The sequence below is a fragment of the Melanaphis sacchari genome, unplaced genomic scaffold (genome assembly GCF_002803265.2).
Source record: "Melanaphis sacchari strain LSU unplaced genomic scaffold, SCAv2.0 Contig74_pilon_pilon, whole genome shotgun sequence".
Taxonomy (NCBI): domain Eukaryota; kingdom Metazoa; phylum Arthropoda; class Insecta; order Hemiptera; family Aphididae; genus Melanaphis; species Melanaphis sacchari.
In genome coordinates this window covers 1,768,716-1,786,736 of record NW_020271531.1, presented here as the reverse complement: position 1 = coordinate 1,786,736, position 18,021 = coordinate 1,768,716, and the positions used below count along the sequence as shown (strand labels likewise).

General features: G+C 24.8%; 1 protein-coding gene across 1 annotated transcript in view; it reads right to left on the bottom strand.

The window, feature by feature from the left end:
* Positions 1 to 9,759, bottom strand: part of LOC112601033 (rap1 GTPase-activating protein 1) — a 159,269-nt gene extending 149,510 nt beyond the window's left edge. Inside the window, exon 1 of the mRNA XM_025348428.1 lies at positions 9,420 to 9,759. Within this exon, the coding sequence (XP_025204213.1) occupies positions 9,420 to 9,613 (194 nt within the window). The 5' untranslated portion in view covers positions 9,614 to 9,759. The remainder of the gene's footprint in view (positions 1 to 9,419) is intronic.
* Positions 9,760 to 18,021: the final 8,262 nt, after the last annotated feature.

Here is an 18,021-nt window from a genome sequence, read left to right as displayed (position 1 = left end):
ACATCCGAATCAAATGTAAAATACTGATTTTGATAAATGGCTTCTGAATCAGTGATGATGATATATAAAAAAAGATATGCAATGACAAAACTGAACTTTTTATATACATATGAGAAGGGTAATCGCTTAATTGTATGCTTTTGCATTTTTTGTAGTTGTGATCGATTGTCCTAAATTGTCGTTACAGTTTAATATGAATTAAATATCGGTTAGTTTTTCACTATCATTATTATTATTATTTATACATTTTTTTTCTTTTGATCTGACCCTTCAAAAATACTACAAAACTGGACCCTCCGGTAACGTTGAGAGAAGAGACGTAGAGTACCCTAATAGATTTTGAATTAATTCCGTTTTAGCACGTGGCTATATACAAGGGCATGTTATTTGATTATTCATTCTATTGAAATATAATGAATTCATCATTATAATATTGTTTAGTAAATTCATAACACTAGCATAAAAATATATATTGTATCTTCATGAGCTATTAAATATTCTCATAGTCATCGTTATAGAAACTTACACTTTTTTAGCAACGTATTATAACAGAAAAATATAGGTATAGATTATTAATAAAATCATAAACTTAATTTTTCACTTATCGTAATGTATTGCTATCAATTCTTAGTTAATCATTGTATTTTACGAACTAAAACAAAGAAAGATTGATGTAATAAAAAGAACTTTAAATTTTTAAATTAACTAAATAATAATTGCATAAGCCAACCTATCTTATATTAGAAAATTAAAATATGATCGTATATCTTAATATACGTATAGATAAACAAATATAGACTATAATAGTAAGAACTAAAAATTGTATTGTAATATAATATGAAAGACTGTCATCATATTTTAAATTATTAAAAAACAGTGATATTAAACATGAAATTATTACAGTATAGTAGACATTTACGATGTATTAAAATACCACATTACAGTTAATTATTACTAAACATATATATTTTGATTCGGTAATTTGAAATAACCTAATTTTAATATGAAATGAATTTGGAAAATCATATATCTGGTTCTTAACCAATGGCTTCTATTTAAAAAGAAAGATTTAGGAATGAGTAAAGTAAGTAAACCTGTATTGTTGCACAACTATATATGAAATAAAACTATTATAAGTAACTATTTTATAGACGTTATCCTAAATCTTTGTCAAGTACTCAATTGTTTGGTTTCTCCTGTCTATATTTGATTACTTACTATTGCGTGTACAAACAACTCCTTGAAAATGAAAAAAAAATGAAAACTTCCTCTGATTGGCATTGACTTTACAAAAGAAGTAAGCCCTTAAGGGTTTCACTCCTCAATTCGCGTTTCGTCAAATAAAACCACGTTCATCGTCTAAATTAAAAACGTGATTTACTATGTCACGTTCTTATATGAGTTTTGTTTTGATAAATTTTATTCAATATTTCTCTTGTATATTTTTTTCAAATACAACTTGAATTGAAAAAATAGATAAACAAAAAATGAGATTTCCAAAATAATTTTAATATTCGATATCTAATTCAAAAGAAAAAAGTTGTATTCGTGAGGGAGATTTTTATTGTTGTCCACTCACCACTACCAATACAGTCAGCTAAAGAAATTTTCTATTGTTATGGTAGCTACCGGGGGAATATTTTGAATAATGCGAATAAAAAAATGTGTGTAAACCCCTTTTTTAGGGGAGGCAAAAATACTGCAACAAAGAATCAACACTCTGGAGTGGTTTTCGGTCGCGCATCAGTTGACCTCTATTATTATTGTGACATGAATCGCGTGTGTGGTTCGAAAATAATGAAAGAGTGATTTTTAAATTTTTAACGGTTAATAAAAAAAAAAAAAAACAAATTATGCGTAGGTATAAATAATTTAATATATCATAAATTTAAGTTTTCGTTTATTTGTTGAAAAAATAATTTGCATGTTATAAATAAAAAATAATGTTATTCTCTTTTTATCACATTCTCATTACATGATAATGATATTATATTTTAAGAACGGCCAAAATAATTGCTTTTAAACAATATTAAAAATATCGTTGTTTTATCATTTTTAGTACTGTATATTGTAACTAAAATGTGTTTATGTATGTAATGTTATAAACGTTTTATAACAACATTACCAAGTTGAAATCAGAAAATGTAGTTCAAATTTTTTTATACATATTATATTTTAGAAAATGTTTAAAGTTTGTAGTTTTAACCAATATTTTTAGTATAAATAGCTAATTTTAAGTTATAACCTTGTTATTATTTTTGCTTATAATCACGGCTGCAAAGAGAGTTAAAATGTTTAATATTATACCTTGCGGGCAATTATTCTTCCTCTGGACTTGACTAGCCTTAAAATACACATCAATTACACACAATCCCGGATTAGACATTACATCAGACAAATTGAACAAGAGTCGTTAGGGCGATAACAATTAGGGAGTGGTACACTTTTATTATATCGTTTTAATTTTGGGAAATTAACAACTCATTAAGTATTGATAAACGATACATATTTTTTTATCGAACTTTGTAGCGTGTATGAAAGTAATACTTTAGTAATATTAAATAATTTTTTTAGTCAATTAAACTCTTACAGCTCAATAGAACTATTTATGTCTTTAATAAACATACAGTTTCTAAACATTTTTTGTTATTTTATCTATTTTTAAATTTTTTTTTTTTTAATGGGTTATATAAATTATTTATAAACATTCGTTAAGAACATGTTTTTTTTAAATAAATATAAATATAAATAGTACAATCAAATAATAACAATTTTAGGTACGTATTTTATGCATTTATACCAATAGGCAATAATACATAACTATAAGAAATAATAACATAATAATTAGTTAATAAAAAACATTTGGTGATGTAATTATTCAATAAAAATCATATTGCTCGAGTTAACAAATCCCCATGGGAGTTCAACAATTGTCCTTAAAATGATCTTTTTATACACCAATTTATAACGCTTAGTTATTTTCAGGGTTGATAAGCCAATTATGTTCGATTACTTTTAGGGTTCATAAACCAATAGTTGCGCTGGGAAATTTCCAAGGTTATTTTACCGGTGTTACACGATTTGCCAATATTTTCACTGAATAATAGGCAATAAGCATCGATCATTTACATTTTAATTATATATAAATAAATGTATAGTATTCAGTGCAATTTTAATTACTTTACTTAGATAAAATAAAAACATAAAGTAATAAACAATTAAGTATTATAAATATAATAAAAATAAATAATAATTATGTACCTATACAATAAACATATATTATTATCTAATTATTAGATTCTAATAGTATCATCATTGAGTACACCATATTTTAAAGTATCTATTGTGGATTATAATGAATCGATTGCCAGATAAATAGCTTGCAAAAATGGAAACTCGATTACAAGTAAATAGTATCACTCAAATTCATACTTGTTTATATTAGTTACGATGAAATTTCTTAAAATTCCTTTTACTATTTAGACTTTTAGAGTATTGGCTCCAAATCAGCAATTAACATTTTAAATCAAAGAATATTTTTTTTTTTCGAAAACAACAAATATTAAACCAGTTATCTAACAATTAATTGATTAATATAATATAAGTTTTTAATTTGAAATTATTTTAATAAACTTAATTTATCTATAATTTAATACGATGATTCAATGTTGAGAGTATATTAGTTTAAATAGTAACATAATTTTCATATCTAAAGGTTAATCAATAAGGTAAACTCAATTGATTTACATTTTACTAACTGAAAATATTGGGTGCAAATTGATTCATTAATTATAAAAAAAAATTTTGTTTTAGGCACAACTGGTCCATGCCCATCCCGGTACAGCAACAGATAAACAACTAATGTATAATCCGAAGAAAACCCAATAAATCGAATCTTAAATGTTACTAAAACGCACTTCATGATGTTAGTACGACTTTATATTAATTTTATGCACACTGTATATCTAAACCTATATGGCAAAACGCCAAAACCATTCTTTGCATTCTTTATTCACCAATCATCTATATTATGTACTCATATAATTGTGTGATTTAATTTAGAAAAATATTAACTATTTTAGAAATTATATTTTTTTCTAATGTTTAAACTGTTAAGTTTTAAACTTATTATAATAATGTGTTAAAAAAACAAGCGTTTTCTTATGTAGTGTCGCATAATATTATATTATCGATTATCGATATTATATATTATTATTTATTGATTATTAGTTAATATTGTCTAAATCTCAGCAACAAATAAAAAGAATATGCTGTAAAAAATTTAAAATAGATGATTTATATCTATTAAATAAACAAAGACAACTAATACTATTACTATAGCTTTATTTCAACAATTAGTTCTATAGGTATACCTATTTATATTTTTAAATTATAGTCAGACATGACGCAATTTTTACAAAATATCTAAAATATTATAAAATTTACAAATGTATACCAACTTAGCTCTTAATAGTACACCATCATCACCGATAAGAGGTTATCCTCAGTGGTGATATGGGCCATCCAACTATGTTATATATATAATCATTGATTACTTACTGTAATTGTATTTTTCTTTTGGCCAAAATATATAATAATAATAATAATAATAAATACAATGTTATAAACTATAATACGTTAAAGAAAATGTAATCTTTAAGATCAAATAGACGTAAATCATAAACCATAATTTTTTGTTAGTCCATTTGTTAGCATTTTAGATGATAGGTACCCCTCTTTATATACATAATATTTATATTTATATTTAATTATATTAATTATTAGTATTATATGTACTCAACGATTAAAATTATTTAAACAAAAAGTTGTTATTACGTTTGTAGATATAGGTACAACCGTAGTTGTGCATTGGTAACACTATAAAGATAATAAATATTTAGAATAATAATAATGGGTCATGTCTAAATATATATACGTCAAAATTTATTTTTAAGCTATACAAAATAAATTTTAATCCGTATTTTTTTAATTTTATAATCTATTTTACATCTAAATCTTGCAATTGTTTACAATTAATTTAACAATCAAGTGATGTTGTATGGCATTTTGATTATATTCTATTGAGTTGATTTAGGTACTAGGTAGTACCTATTATAATTTAGTAAAAAAATTTTTAGTACGTTTTTTGTCAACATTCAAAAAATTATGAAAAGTAAGTTCCATTATTTTCTATTTATTTTTAATAAGTTCTATTACCATGACTATTTAAAAAAAAATTTTTCATAAAAAAATATAAAATATGTTGAATAACTATTACATGTTATAAATTTAATAAAATGAAGGAACATTATGGTATAAATTGTTATAAAATATGAATATTATACAAATATAAACAAATATGTGTATATTTATTTTCACATAAAATTGATTTATATAAAACATTTTTCAAATGAATTGAATTCCGTAAACATATCTTAATATTTTAATGAGATGAATTAAACGTATGTTGTTATTTTAGCACTATAAAACATGATACCTAATATTGGGTTTAAGCAATATTTATAAATAAAGTCTTCTAGATTTTAAAATATTTGTTAGTTACTCATGTAAAATTAATAATTAAAGTAAAAAATATTTTTAAAACATTAAACCAAAGGTGAGTCACGCATGTTTTACATTTAAATCTAAAAGTTAGTTTATATTAAGTATTATATTTATTTATTATTTTTTTTTAGCTAATAAATTTAATTATTTTAGCTTTTTTTTTTAAAAAATTAACATTTTTGTTATTTTTATTATATTAGTTTATATTAAATAAAAATTATATGATCTTAACACACTTAAAATAAAAATTTTTAATTAATATTTAATCATTAATCTTTTATTCTTAGATTAATTTTTCCATATTCACCCGATTTCTAATTATTTTGTAATACACATTTACATTTACTCAAAATAAATAATTTACAAACGCAAAAATGATCATAAGCTATGTGATGTTTGTGATAAATATCCAATAAATCTTTATCTGCATATTGAACGTATATAATATACATCATTAATGAGATATCGATATAGAACATAGATATTATAACTGTTAAGCATCAATAAAACCATGTTAAATATAAATATAGTAAGGACCCTTTTTTGTTATGAGTTTTCACAGTGACTCTTATCGCCACTATCGTAATACATTGAAGGAGGTCAATCAATGCCTCTTACAATTTCCCTTCGTTAAACACATTCAAAACACCTTAGGATGCAAATAAAAAATTCACCATGTGTATATATGCATCAGCATTAAAATTTAGAAGTAAGCTTAGGAAGGTTTACTAACATAAAGATATGAATAACATGAACATAATATTTACATTGCTTTCTGAAAAAACAAATAAAATCTGTATAATATTTCATAAACAAATAAAGGAACATCAAAGATTTAATATAAATATTATTACTAGACAAGAATGTATAATAATTATATACACACGAGTAAATATTAGTTATTAATGTTATTATAATTGTAAGAGTGTGTATACAATAATAGTACAATAATAATATTATGTACAAGTATAGCCAAGTACAGTTCTATTTAATGAAAAACTAACAGTAAAACATAAATAGATTGACCTGTTTGAATTAAAATATTATGTGTATCTTTTGACATTAAGTTTATTAATATATTATATATTTTCTAAAAGCCAAATATTATAAAATCAAATAATTTCGATAATTATACAAATATTTTTGCAATTTCTTCTACAAATATCTTATAAAAATTTAAAAAAAAAAGTATCAATTAAACTTATACTGTAGGTATATCTTGTAAGTTGTTACTGAAATATATAATTTATATGATTTTGAATAAAATAAAGGGAGGGTGAAAAGTATTTAATAAAAAAATAATATTCCAGGGCAACTGCAGTATTGTATTATGACTTATGAGTATTATACACTCACTGTTTAATCCAACCACTGGATAATCCAAATGGTCGTTTATTACGAACAAAATTATTATTATTAAATTAAATATTATTCCAATAAACACAATAATCGATTCAAATTTCAAATTTCTACTCATTTTGTCCTGAAAATAGCAACTTCTGTACATAAATTAATACATAGGTACTATAATTTTTTTGTTTAAATGACAATTAAATTTTAACTGCTTACCAAAAATCTAATAAATTTATTATGTTTGATTGAATATACTCAAATTGATTTAGTATGAAGTACTTAGCATAATCATTAATTATTTCAGCCACTTAGCATTTATATAAATAATATATCATTTATCAAATAAATAGATTATGTTATTATATTATTATTAATAAACCTACATAATAATATAATGAAAACAAAAATTATTAAAATAAAAAACATTAGATAATAAGTAGAAAAACCGCTATTTATAATCTATATTAAATATATCGTATAGGATTGATCAGCTATTTCCAAAACTTTTTAGTTTTGCGAACCACCAATTTTCTATATGCGTATTTTTTATATAAATATATGCTAGTTATTAGAAATGTAATAATAAAAAAAAAAAACAATTGTTTATTAAAAAAAAAAAAACTTAATTCAACGTAATCACGAGTTAAACAGTTAAAATGTGATTTTTGACATTGTTTGAAAAGGTCAATATCTGGATTAATACTGGATAGTTTTAGCCTTAAATCACTCTCAACATTCAGTTTGTAACTATATTTATTTAAATAAAAAATTTAAGTAGATAAAGCTCATTCATACAGATAGGTCGTCGAAAAGCCTATCAATAGTTTCTTAGTGCAGTTTTAGGGCAACCCGCACATGCTTTATACCGTGCTCGATAAAATATGATAAAAATGACAAATAACAGGTACCTCGACCTACCTATTAGTAATAAACGAAATACATTAAATAAAACTACATTCAAATGTTTGATAGCGTTAGTTGTGTAAAAAAAATATTTAATATTATATTAAATATATACTTTAATACCTAATGTTAATATTATATAGTTCGCGGCCCAATATCACGCTGCTCAAGGCCCACAAGTGGGCCGCGGCCCATGGGTTGGGAATCGCTAGTATAGGTAATCATGAATCGTTACAAGTAATATTAAATACACTGTAACATGAAATAATATATAGGTATTATGTTATATTCTCATTTAACTGATTTCATTAAAATAAAAAAAAATTAACAACAATATAATACTACAATAAAATTAATAAAATTGTATCTATGGTTATTTTTTTTTTCATTGTTAATACATACAATAAGTGCATTATTAATCATTGTTAAAGGGATCTTAAAATCTGAAATTTATTAAGTAGTATTATATTTTAAGCTAAGCCCTAATCACAACAAATTTTTAATAATGGGTGAGGGAGTTTAACCTTTCACCTTCCACAGTTCCACTGGGTACAGCCTTGGTTTGGAATTCCCGAAAATATTCGATTCGGGAACAAAAAAATATTATATATTATTTAATATATTATAAATATAAAAGAAACAATTTGTGTAAATTAATAAATCGTGTATTTAAAGCCTTAAATAAATAATAAAAAAAAATGTTGAGCAAATGTTCAACTTACCTGTCATAAGATGAAATATTCAAATGATTTTATTAATATCAAGATCAAATTTGAACTATGTAATCTTTTTTTTTTAATTATGTGAGGCAATTCGAATGTTTCCAATAATATAATAATTATACGCATATTGTAAAATGTATACTAGTATAAGTTCATTAATTAAGGTATGGATACATTTTATATTTTATTATGACGTTAAATGACATCACATTTTAAAATTTTTAAAAATGTGACTAAAATTGATTTTTCCATGAACATTTAACATAAAAAGTGTGAACAGGAAATTGTTTAATTTAATACCTACCTGCATATTATTTTAATATTAATGAAATACGAAAAATTATTACTTTTGAATTTGAAAAAAATATAATAAACCATATACTATTGCTATTGAATGGTGAAACTACGTTGCCTAATCAAAAGTAGTTTATTAGTAAGACTAATACAGTAATTATTATTTTATCAAATAAAAAACAACAAATTTGTTCATAATAATATATATTATAGGTACTAGATAATATGTCATACCCATAACAAAACAATGCATTTTTTTCTATTAATTATCATTGAAATGTGTAAAAACCTATATATCCAAATAATCTCCGATAATCTAAAAACACGATAAATTAAATTTCATACATTAAATGAAACCTTTATCTACATTATACTTTGATGATACAAAATAGATGTTTAGGTATGCAATCAATAGGCTGCAATATTACTGTTACGATCGGAAGGGGAGAAAAAACACGTGAAAAAAATTAGTCGACCACCATGACGTTATTTTCGTAAACACCTCGACCGCAATCGATTAATTATTTATTAATAATTATAGTTTTATTATTTTGTCGCCAACAGACCGACAGACTGACTGACCTGTTCGCTAACGCCGTCACCGTGGCCGCCCTCCTCGGCGGTTCGTTCCTGTACCTGGGCCTGTGCCCTTCGGACAGGTAACGGTACAGCCTGGACTGTTGGTCGTCCCGGAGCTCCAACTCAAGGTTCAGGTCCAGGTCCCAGTCCAGCGCGTCCGGTGGTTCGCCGGCGTCGGTGTAGTCGCGGCGCCGCATCCCGTGCTCCCGGTATTGTCCCCCCGTTCGCCGACGCCGTGGGCCCCCAAACCGCGGCGATGTGTAGTGCGTTCCCCAACGCTACCGGTCAGCGTCGGTACGTCGTAAACGGCCGTGATGTTTTTCTCCGCGTGTCGCCGGTGCAGTGTATGCGCGCGTGTCGCCGGTCCCGATGCCACTGGTGGCGGTGGCGCGCCAAATAAATAAGGCCCTGGGCTGAGGTACGTCGCGCGCCGGTCGCCCCGGCAACCACGTATCGGCCGCAAGTCCCGTGATCGTGATAAACGTAAGGATATAAATAATATATATATAGTTACGTGTTGCGCCTGGAATAGGTGTCAGCGTTGACTCGACGACGACTCTGCCTATAATAATATGTGTATTGTATAATTTATAAAAAATACCTACAATATTGTATATACATGAACATTTTTTTTTTTAAATTCGAAATTAAAAAATAAAATACAAGACTAGACAAAAAGAAGGAAATAACGGTGATTTACGTCTATTGACTTTTTTGTCAGCACTCGGTTAAAACAAAATAACATACTATAGAAATACAATATAAAAACTTGGGTACTTTAATACTGATTCTACAGAAGGGACCCGACACAAATATAAGTATTAAGAAGTATTTGAGATAGTTCTAACGTCCATTCAAATAATTATCTTGGAATATATTTAAATAATTTTCCGCTCAAACTAATAACTATTTGAAATATTTTTACAAATTAACAACCTTCAAACTATACTATATTATTATACATTAGGTGTATTGTATGATTATTTAATATAATATAAGAAAAATAATAATAACGACTCCCGTGCCAATACGACTATCGACCTATACCTTTAGAATTAGAATATTGCAGTATATTAGTTTATTATTCATATCCGACTATAGAATCGACTCGAGATCTTAATGTGTACATAGTTATGTAGCTATACAATCCCTATAACTTCAGTAATTAATATCCAAATCTATCTTCCTTAAAATTATTTATATAGATGATGTAAACAAGATTCTTGTTAAATTAATCAAACATAACATTGATAATCCAAGTCTTTAAACAAATATTTGTTTTCAAATAAAATTATTAATAACGATATAGCTCTATAGATTGTATCTGAATTTTAATAGGGATTCAAATAACATAACTATTATACTTAGGAGCTATAAATGATAGTAATTTAAATATTCGTACCCACATAAATTCATCGTGCTATAAGTTTTGAAAGCTTTTAGATTTTTTAAACGGGTTTGCTAGGAATTTAAGTTCCTATATAGCTGTGCTAAAATCATTTTATTGTGGGCTTGTTAGATATATTTAATTTTTTGTTATTATTAGGGACCCTCACGCCACAAGTGATATAAATTAGCTTGAAAGGGTTCAAAGAAAGTTTTTGAATTTTGTTATATACTTATTAAAAATTTAACATAGACCTCAATACCTCATTATTATGAAATAGTGTCAAATATGTTATATTTACAATAGTTATCTGATAAGCAAATTATCTTTAACAAGGTCAACTTTAAGTTTCCTTTTGTCCAGGTCCGCTTTACCTATCCTTTCTTTTTGCTACTGTGATTTACAAATTACTTCCACTATACTATAAGATGATGCGTATTTTAACTAAGATCCATCTTTTAATTTTTAAGTTATTTTTTTTTTCCATATCCAACTTGTTATAACAAATATAACATCTACTTTATATACACTTTTGAGTTGTATATCTAATTATGTTAAATTTCTATCTGTACTTTAGGCTGCGGATTTGTATTGAAATAAATAAATATATCTAATATCTATACACATTTTCATAGAACATCACAATTGAATCGATAATTGTAGAAACAACATGAGTCAATTTTTTAAAACTTTTGGATAATTGATAAAAAATATATAATTGAAATAATTCTGAAAAAATTCTTATTTAAAAATAAATACTTGTAGAAATATATTATGCACTGATTATATATAATTTATGTATATAAATAATAGTATATGATGTTTTTTTATAATTGACTTTCAAAGTTTTCTGACTCATGACTCATGACGTTTTATAAAAAATGTGACTCGTGTCGTTTTTGCAACCATCGATTCAATTTCATCCAAACATATTAACTTCATGTTTAACTTTAAACTGGGTTATCTGGTATTTATGAATCTCGGATCACATTTTTTCGGTTGCCGATTAATAAAGTCCCCATCAACTACAATCAGGAGGATCGATCATATTGTGCGTATTATCGGTGTAAAAAGCGCGCAAATCCTTTTTGATTCAAAAATTATATTTTACAAATTATAAATATACTTCTCATTATTGATTTTAATAAATAGTTCTAAAATAGATTTATATGTAATTAGAATGTACAAGAATGATGTAACGAAACAGAAATCGGCAATCAGCAGTCAGCACCAATGTATTTCATATTACTTAATAGTGCAGTTTATATAAATTAATATTACTATAGATTGGATTTTCTGTTTCGTTGAAAATATTTTCATATTCATTTAAACTTTTGTCGCAGTATTTAATATATTTTTTTTCAAAGTTACTCTAGTTGTTTTAAAAAAATATATATAAAAATATGTGTTCAAAAACATCATAATACTTGTCAATTATATATTAGTGCGTATAAAAATATTTTTATTTAACTTTTTCCATAAAAAAGTTTCAAACATTTTACCTGCAGAATAATGGTAAAGTAAATTTGTTCCAATATTAGTATAAAATAATGTTGATTTACTTCCTTTTTTTTATTTTATATGTGTTTAAAAAAGACTGATTCGAGTAAGACTTCTTTTTATTTACTTGAGAACCACTTTTTATGTTTTTTCGTCTGATAAATATTTCATGTATGCATCCATAATATGCCTCCACTTTTTTTCTTTTACTTCTTTGACTATATAATTAAAATCACAATAATCAGTATAATCATACTATCGGTATATAAATCAGTAATATTTTTTTGAAAAATAGCAGTCAAACGGTCAAGAAAACTATATAAGAGGTAGGTACTTAATTTAAATGAATTTTTAGGTGTGTTATTTATAATTATTAAAATTATTATAATATTTTATTTTAATAGATACCTATTTTCGGGTACAAATTTTGTAGTTTTATATATCACAAAGAGTACAATAAAAGTTGTAGTTAAAGAAATGTGTTAAATACTTTGGTAATTATTAAAAGAAACCGAAAGCAACAACTTATTAAAAAAACATGGCTGAAAATCTTTTTATAAGTGTTGTAAGAAAATTAATTTCCCAAATTGTTTAGGTACTATAGATGGTAAGCACATTAGATGTAAAAATCCGAATAATAAGGGTTCGCTCTATTATAATAATTATAAAAAATATTTTTCTATTATGTTGATGGCAGTAGTGGATGCTTGGAGCTATAAGTGGGAAGCTGATTCAAGTGTATTTTAAGAAAGTGCAATTGGCAAAAAAAGTACGCTCAAACTTACTTTAGATTCTCGAACCTAAAGCATTGCCTTCAATTCAAAACAATATTTAACCGTATGTTTTTGTTGCGGATGAAGCATTTGGTCTTCATACAAATATATTATAATTGTTTCTAGGCCGCGATCTCAACGAAACTCGACGAATTTTTTATTACAGATTGTCTAGGGCAAGGAGAATTGTTGCATACGCATTCAAGGTACTTGCAAATAAGTGGCGAATATTACACACACCAATTTTCGTAGAACTCATATTTTGTAATGATATTGTTAAAACGTGTTGCGTTCTTAATAACTTAGTAAAAACAGAGATGGTTGTACTTAATTGTCTTAATTACGAAGAAATAAATGAAAACTACTTAAAAATGTATTTTAACTATAAATATTTATTTATATATAGAGAGAGAGAACACCAGGATAGAAAAACAGTTCTCGAGGAATAGAAATTAGAGATAACTATATGAATTATTTTATAAACGAAGGGGTAATACTATTTCAGAACAAAGAATTTTAACAAGTCACAATATTTTTAAATTAAGTTCTATGTAAGTTTGATTTGTATTACTTAATTTTTTAATTGGTAGAATTATTTATTATATACAAAATTATTATGTAAGTAATATAATAAATAAATAATTTAAAAGTTAAAAATATTGATTATAATTATCTTACATTTTTAGATTCTTTTTCATCTTCGGTAAAATTGAGCCATTCTTTTGGGTACAATGATTCAATTATCTTACGCCAAGATTCTTTTTTTAAGTGTTTGTTACTCATTTTAAGACATATTCCAAATGCATGGATAGTTATGAACTTCCAAAATGAATTTTTCTGTATCAAATATATTTAATTATGAAAAAATTAGAAAAAGTTCATTTTTAATTAAACTTAAATAATGTTCTTCGAAATTAATTAATAAAAAAAACAATAAATTTAAAAAAATGTTTTTTTCAAAATGGTAACCGACGTTCCGCACAATGTGATCGGTTTTATTGAAATATATGTGCTATGACGTACACCTCGATCGGTAACGGGAAGTAACGACTACCGCAACGTGTTGCAGTCACGTCCTGTCGGTTGCGGAAAATCGGTTTAATTTGATCGCAATAGTGCATTTTCCATTTAATAATATTATATTTTTAGTGTTATGTTTTAATTAAAAATCGGTTACCAATTTTTGATAACCAACAAAACGCATAGTGTGATCCAAGCATTGGTACAAATTATAAAGATCTCTTAAAAATCAACCTAAATAACTCACAACTTCAGTTCATAGATTAATATCCGATTGCGCCAATTATTTATACAGAGATAAACTTGTTTAACTGAAGTTGAAATGAAACCTATTGCATAGACCATAATTTAAACTTTATGTGTTATTGAAAATGTGCTTTATCAGTTAACTGATAACTGTTAACAGTAAACTGTTATTGTCAGTTAAATTAGAGGCTGATTGATCGCCGAGTAAAATCTTATATATATGATTAAATTTAGTTATCAATGTTTTGTGATATGATAATGATGATAATATCGGCTTGTTTTGCAGGTACCATTTATTTGATAACAAGTGTATTGGTAACAACCTAAGTATAATAAATTGGTCAATGATTGAGCAACATTCTTAAATCTAACACATGTTAATTTAACAAACGTTATAGTTTATCATTAGATTAAAATTAAACAGTAGAAAAAATAATTTATCAATATATGACAACAAGTTTGGTGCAATCGGACTTAAGGTTCTTTAATTGAATTGGCTTCCATTCTGTTATATTTCTTATAATTTCTCTTTGATGAATTATATTTTTTGTAAATATCTCTTATAGTTTACGAATGAATTATGATGTATTACTTTTACTACCTAGGTATATATTTTTGTTTTTGTATATATTATAGCCATATAGGTAGATACTTTTATCATATCTTCTTATTTAATTATATCATATACATAAAAAATAAGTAAAAAAAGGTAATTCATTTTTTACTAAATGAAATTACTTTTTTCTATTTTAACTTGTCACTTTAAAAGGCTAAAAAAAAATTATAATAAGCTTAATTTACATTTATCCATTTTAAATCAACTTATCAAGTTTAAGTAAGTAAAATAAGTTGACTTTCTCAGCCTTGGTTTTGGTATATGATATAAATTATTAGTTATAAGATTACTAAGTTCTATTGTTTAAAACCGTCTCGCATTAATTATTTCATAAGGTAAAATAAATAATACCTATACTCATATATTAATAAAAGATAATATATTTTATAATGGTACTACTATAAGCACTAATAGATACGATTTTATTGGTTGTAATTGGTATATGGTTAAATACCAACTATATTTCTTCATAAGAGGAAGATTACAATAAGTAATAACCACGGTTTTACGTTTTGAATCGTAAATATTACCTATTTAAATGACTTTTTATACGACTGACCCTGCTGCACGTATAGATACAAATTGTATTAGAAGTAGGGAACTCATATCGTGGCTCATACTATCTAATGATTATATTAGTATCATCGCGATCAACACTTTACCAAAAGACATATTCAGCGTAGTAATTTCATCAATCAAAAATACAAATCCGATTTATGTATATAATATATTTAGCTATACATAGAATTTAAAGAAAGAATATAAAAAGTGAGAATATCCTATAGGAATAGTATTTGAAAATTCTATGTCACAAATGTGATGTAAATTTATTTATATAATTCAAAATAGGCTTTACGTATGCATATACCTAGTACCTACAGCAGCACTGCACAAGGTATAGGTATAGACATTTTAATATTAAAATGTACAATATAAATTGTATTTATAACTGAAATATTAATATTATTGGGGAGCGGATTTAAATGCAAATTGCATTTATTTCTGAATGCTTTCCAAACATAAAATTGGTTTCGTATTTCAAAGAACTTAAGATTTTAAACTATTATTTTACATTTTATAATTTTTTTTTATTTAACTGAATATCTTCATTTTTATATGCTATGTAAAAATGAATAAAATTGTACAAACATTTATAAAAATGTTTGGTGTAGTTAACGTCATCAATAAAAAGAAGAAAAATGAAATTAGTTTTATTAATTATACTCCGTCATATTATTTTTATTACGTATCTCTTTACCTATATAAACCCAACTAGATAAATGTGACGGCAGCTGCACAATGGTCTGAAAAACAAAATTTTCATCACATGGAGGCAAATATTATATGTACAAATATACAGTGTATCGTTAGTCAGAAAAACCTCAAAATATTTCAGCTGAAAGTTCATAAATCGAAATACGAATCTTAAGAGGTTATAGAAAAAACTTATATCAAAGAACACATTTTAAGAAAATATCATCATTTTAATTTTTTCTGTATGTATGCTTATGCGTAAAACGATATAGATACTTTTTTTTTTAATAGCAATGTCAATTTTATCTGTGTACAAATAATAATTCAACAATACAAGAATGTCTCAAGCATAAAATTAATATTATGATTGAAATATTAATAAAAATAGTGAAATTATTTGTAAATGTTTAACTTACGCTAATTTTGTCAATTTTGAATTTTGATGTTAAAAAAAACAAATTTTTATACAAAAGTTTTTCAAAAGAAAATAATCTATTCAATTTCGTAAAAAAAAAATAGCCTTTCTATTTAACGAAAAAGTAAGTTGTGCTGCATATACACGTATCAAAAAAGTTAAAATTTTAAAAAGTTCTAAAAATATAAAATTCTAAGCTCTTTTTAAACTTCTATAAACGAAATTTTGATCTGAGGTTTTCCATTTAAAATATTAAGAAATACTCACGTCTCACATCTTAGCATTAGCACTTTTGTATACAAATATACATGTATGACAAATATAGTCAATAGGTATATTCACGGCGTGTATCAATGGCGATAATGCTAAATTGCGTTTATTTAAACAATACAAAAATATTTGTAATTAACATTAAATTAAAAACAACTTTAAAGGGAATTTTTAAAGTTTTATTATAATGTAGGCACATATTTGTGCATTAATAAATCTTATTGTTTTACGGCATTTTTCTTGTTTTTTATACATTAAATTCCATACGCCATAATAATTATTATTAATAATTTATTAAAAAATATTAACATTTTTTAACTATATGTTGTAGAGTGTAGGATACTACCCTAAACAGTAAAAAAAAAATGATTTATTAAAACTATAACTTACCTAAATAAAAATTTGCCCTTCTGCTGACACTATCTCAAATTTTTTCTCGTTAATTTATAAATATGTTCAATGTTTTATGCGTAAATACATAAACTTCAATTACAAGAATTAATATTTAATAGCAGCTTACAATTTATACGAAGGTGTTTCATGGTGTTAATTAAATTTACATTTATAATAGCATTTCATTTTTAATACAAATTTTCAATATGGCAGTACAGTTTATATTTAAATAAAATTTAAAATGTTTCATTTTAACAAAATATATTTTAATATTTAAAGGTTTATGTTACCTATGCTGTATAATAAAATTATAAATATTCTTGATTTACACTTAGTTTTTAGCCTTTGCATAGCATTTTCAGTAATTTATTATAAAATTAATAATTAAATATTTTATTGGTAAATAGATATACTTTAATTGGATGTCATGACCTTTTGTATTGTCTTCATCTTTTTAACATTAAACTTTAAACAGTAAACTTAACGTTTAGAATAATTCATTTTGTATATTATTTCTATAAAATTAAAAATATTAGTATATATATTTTTTAATAATGTTTCTATTAATTTTTTTTTGTAATTTCCTGTCGATATTTAATTATTCTAAAATTTAAAAGTAAAAATATTAATTAAAGGACCATCTAGGCTTTTTTGTATTTCAATTTTAAAACAAGTTATGAACATTTTACAAGTGTACCTAATTTTTAATGATATTTTAAAATTTATAACAA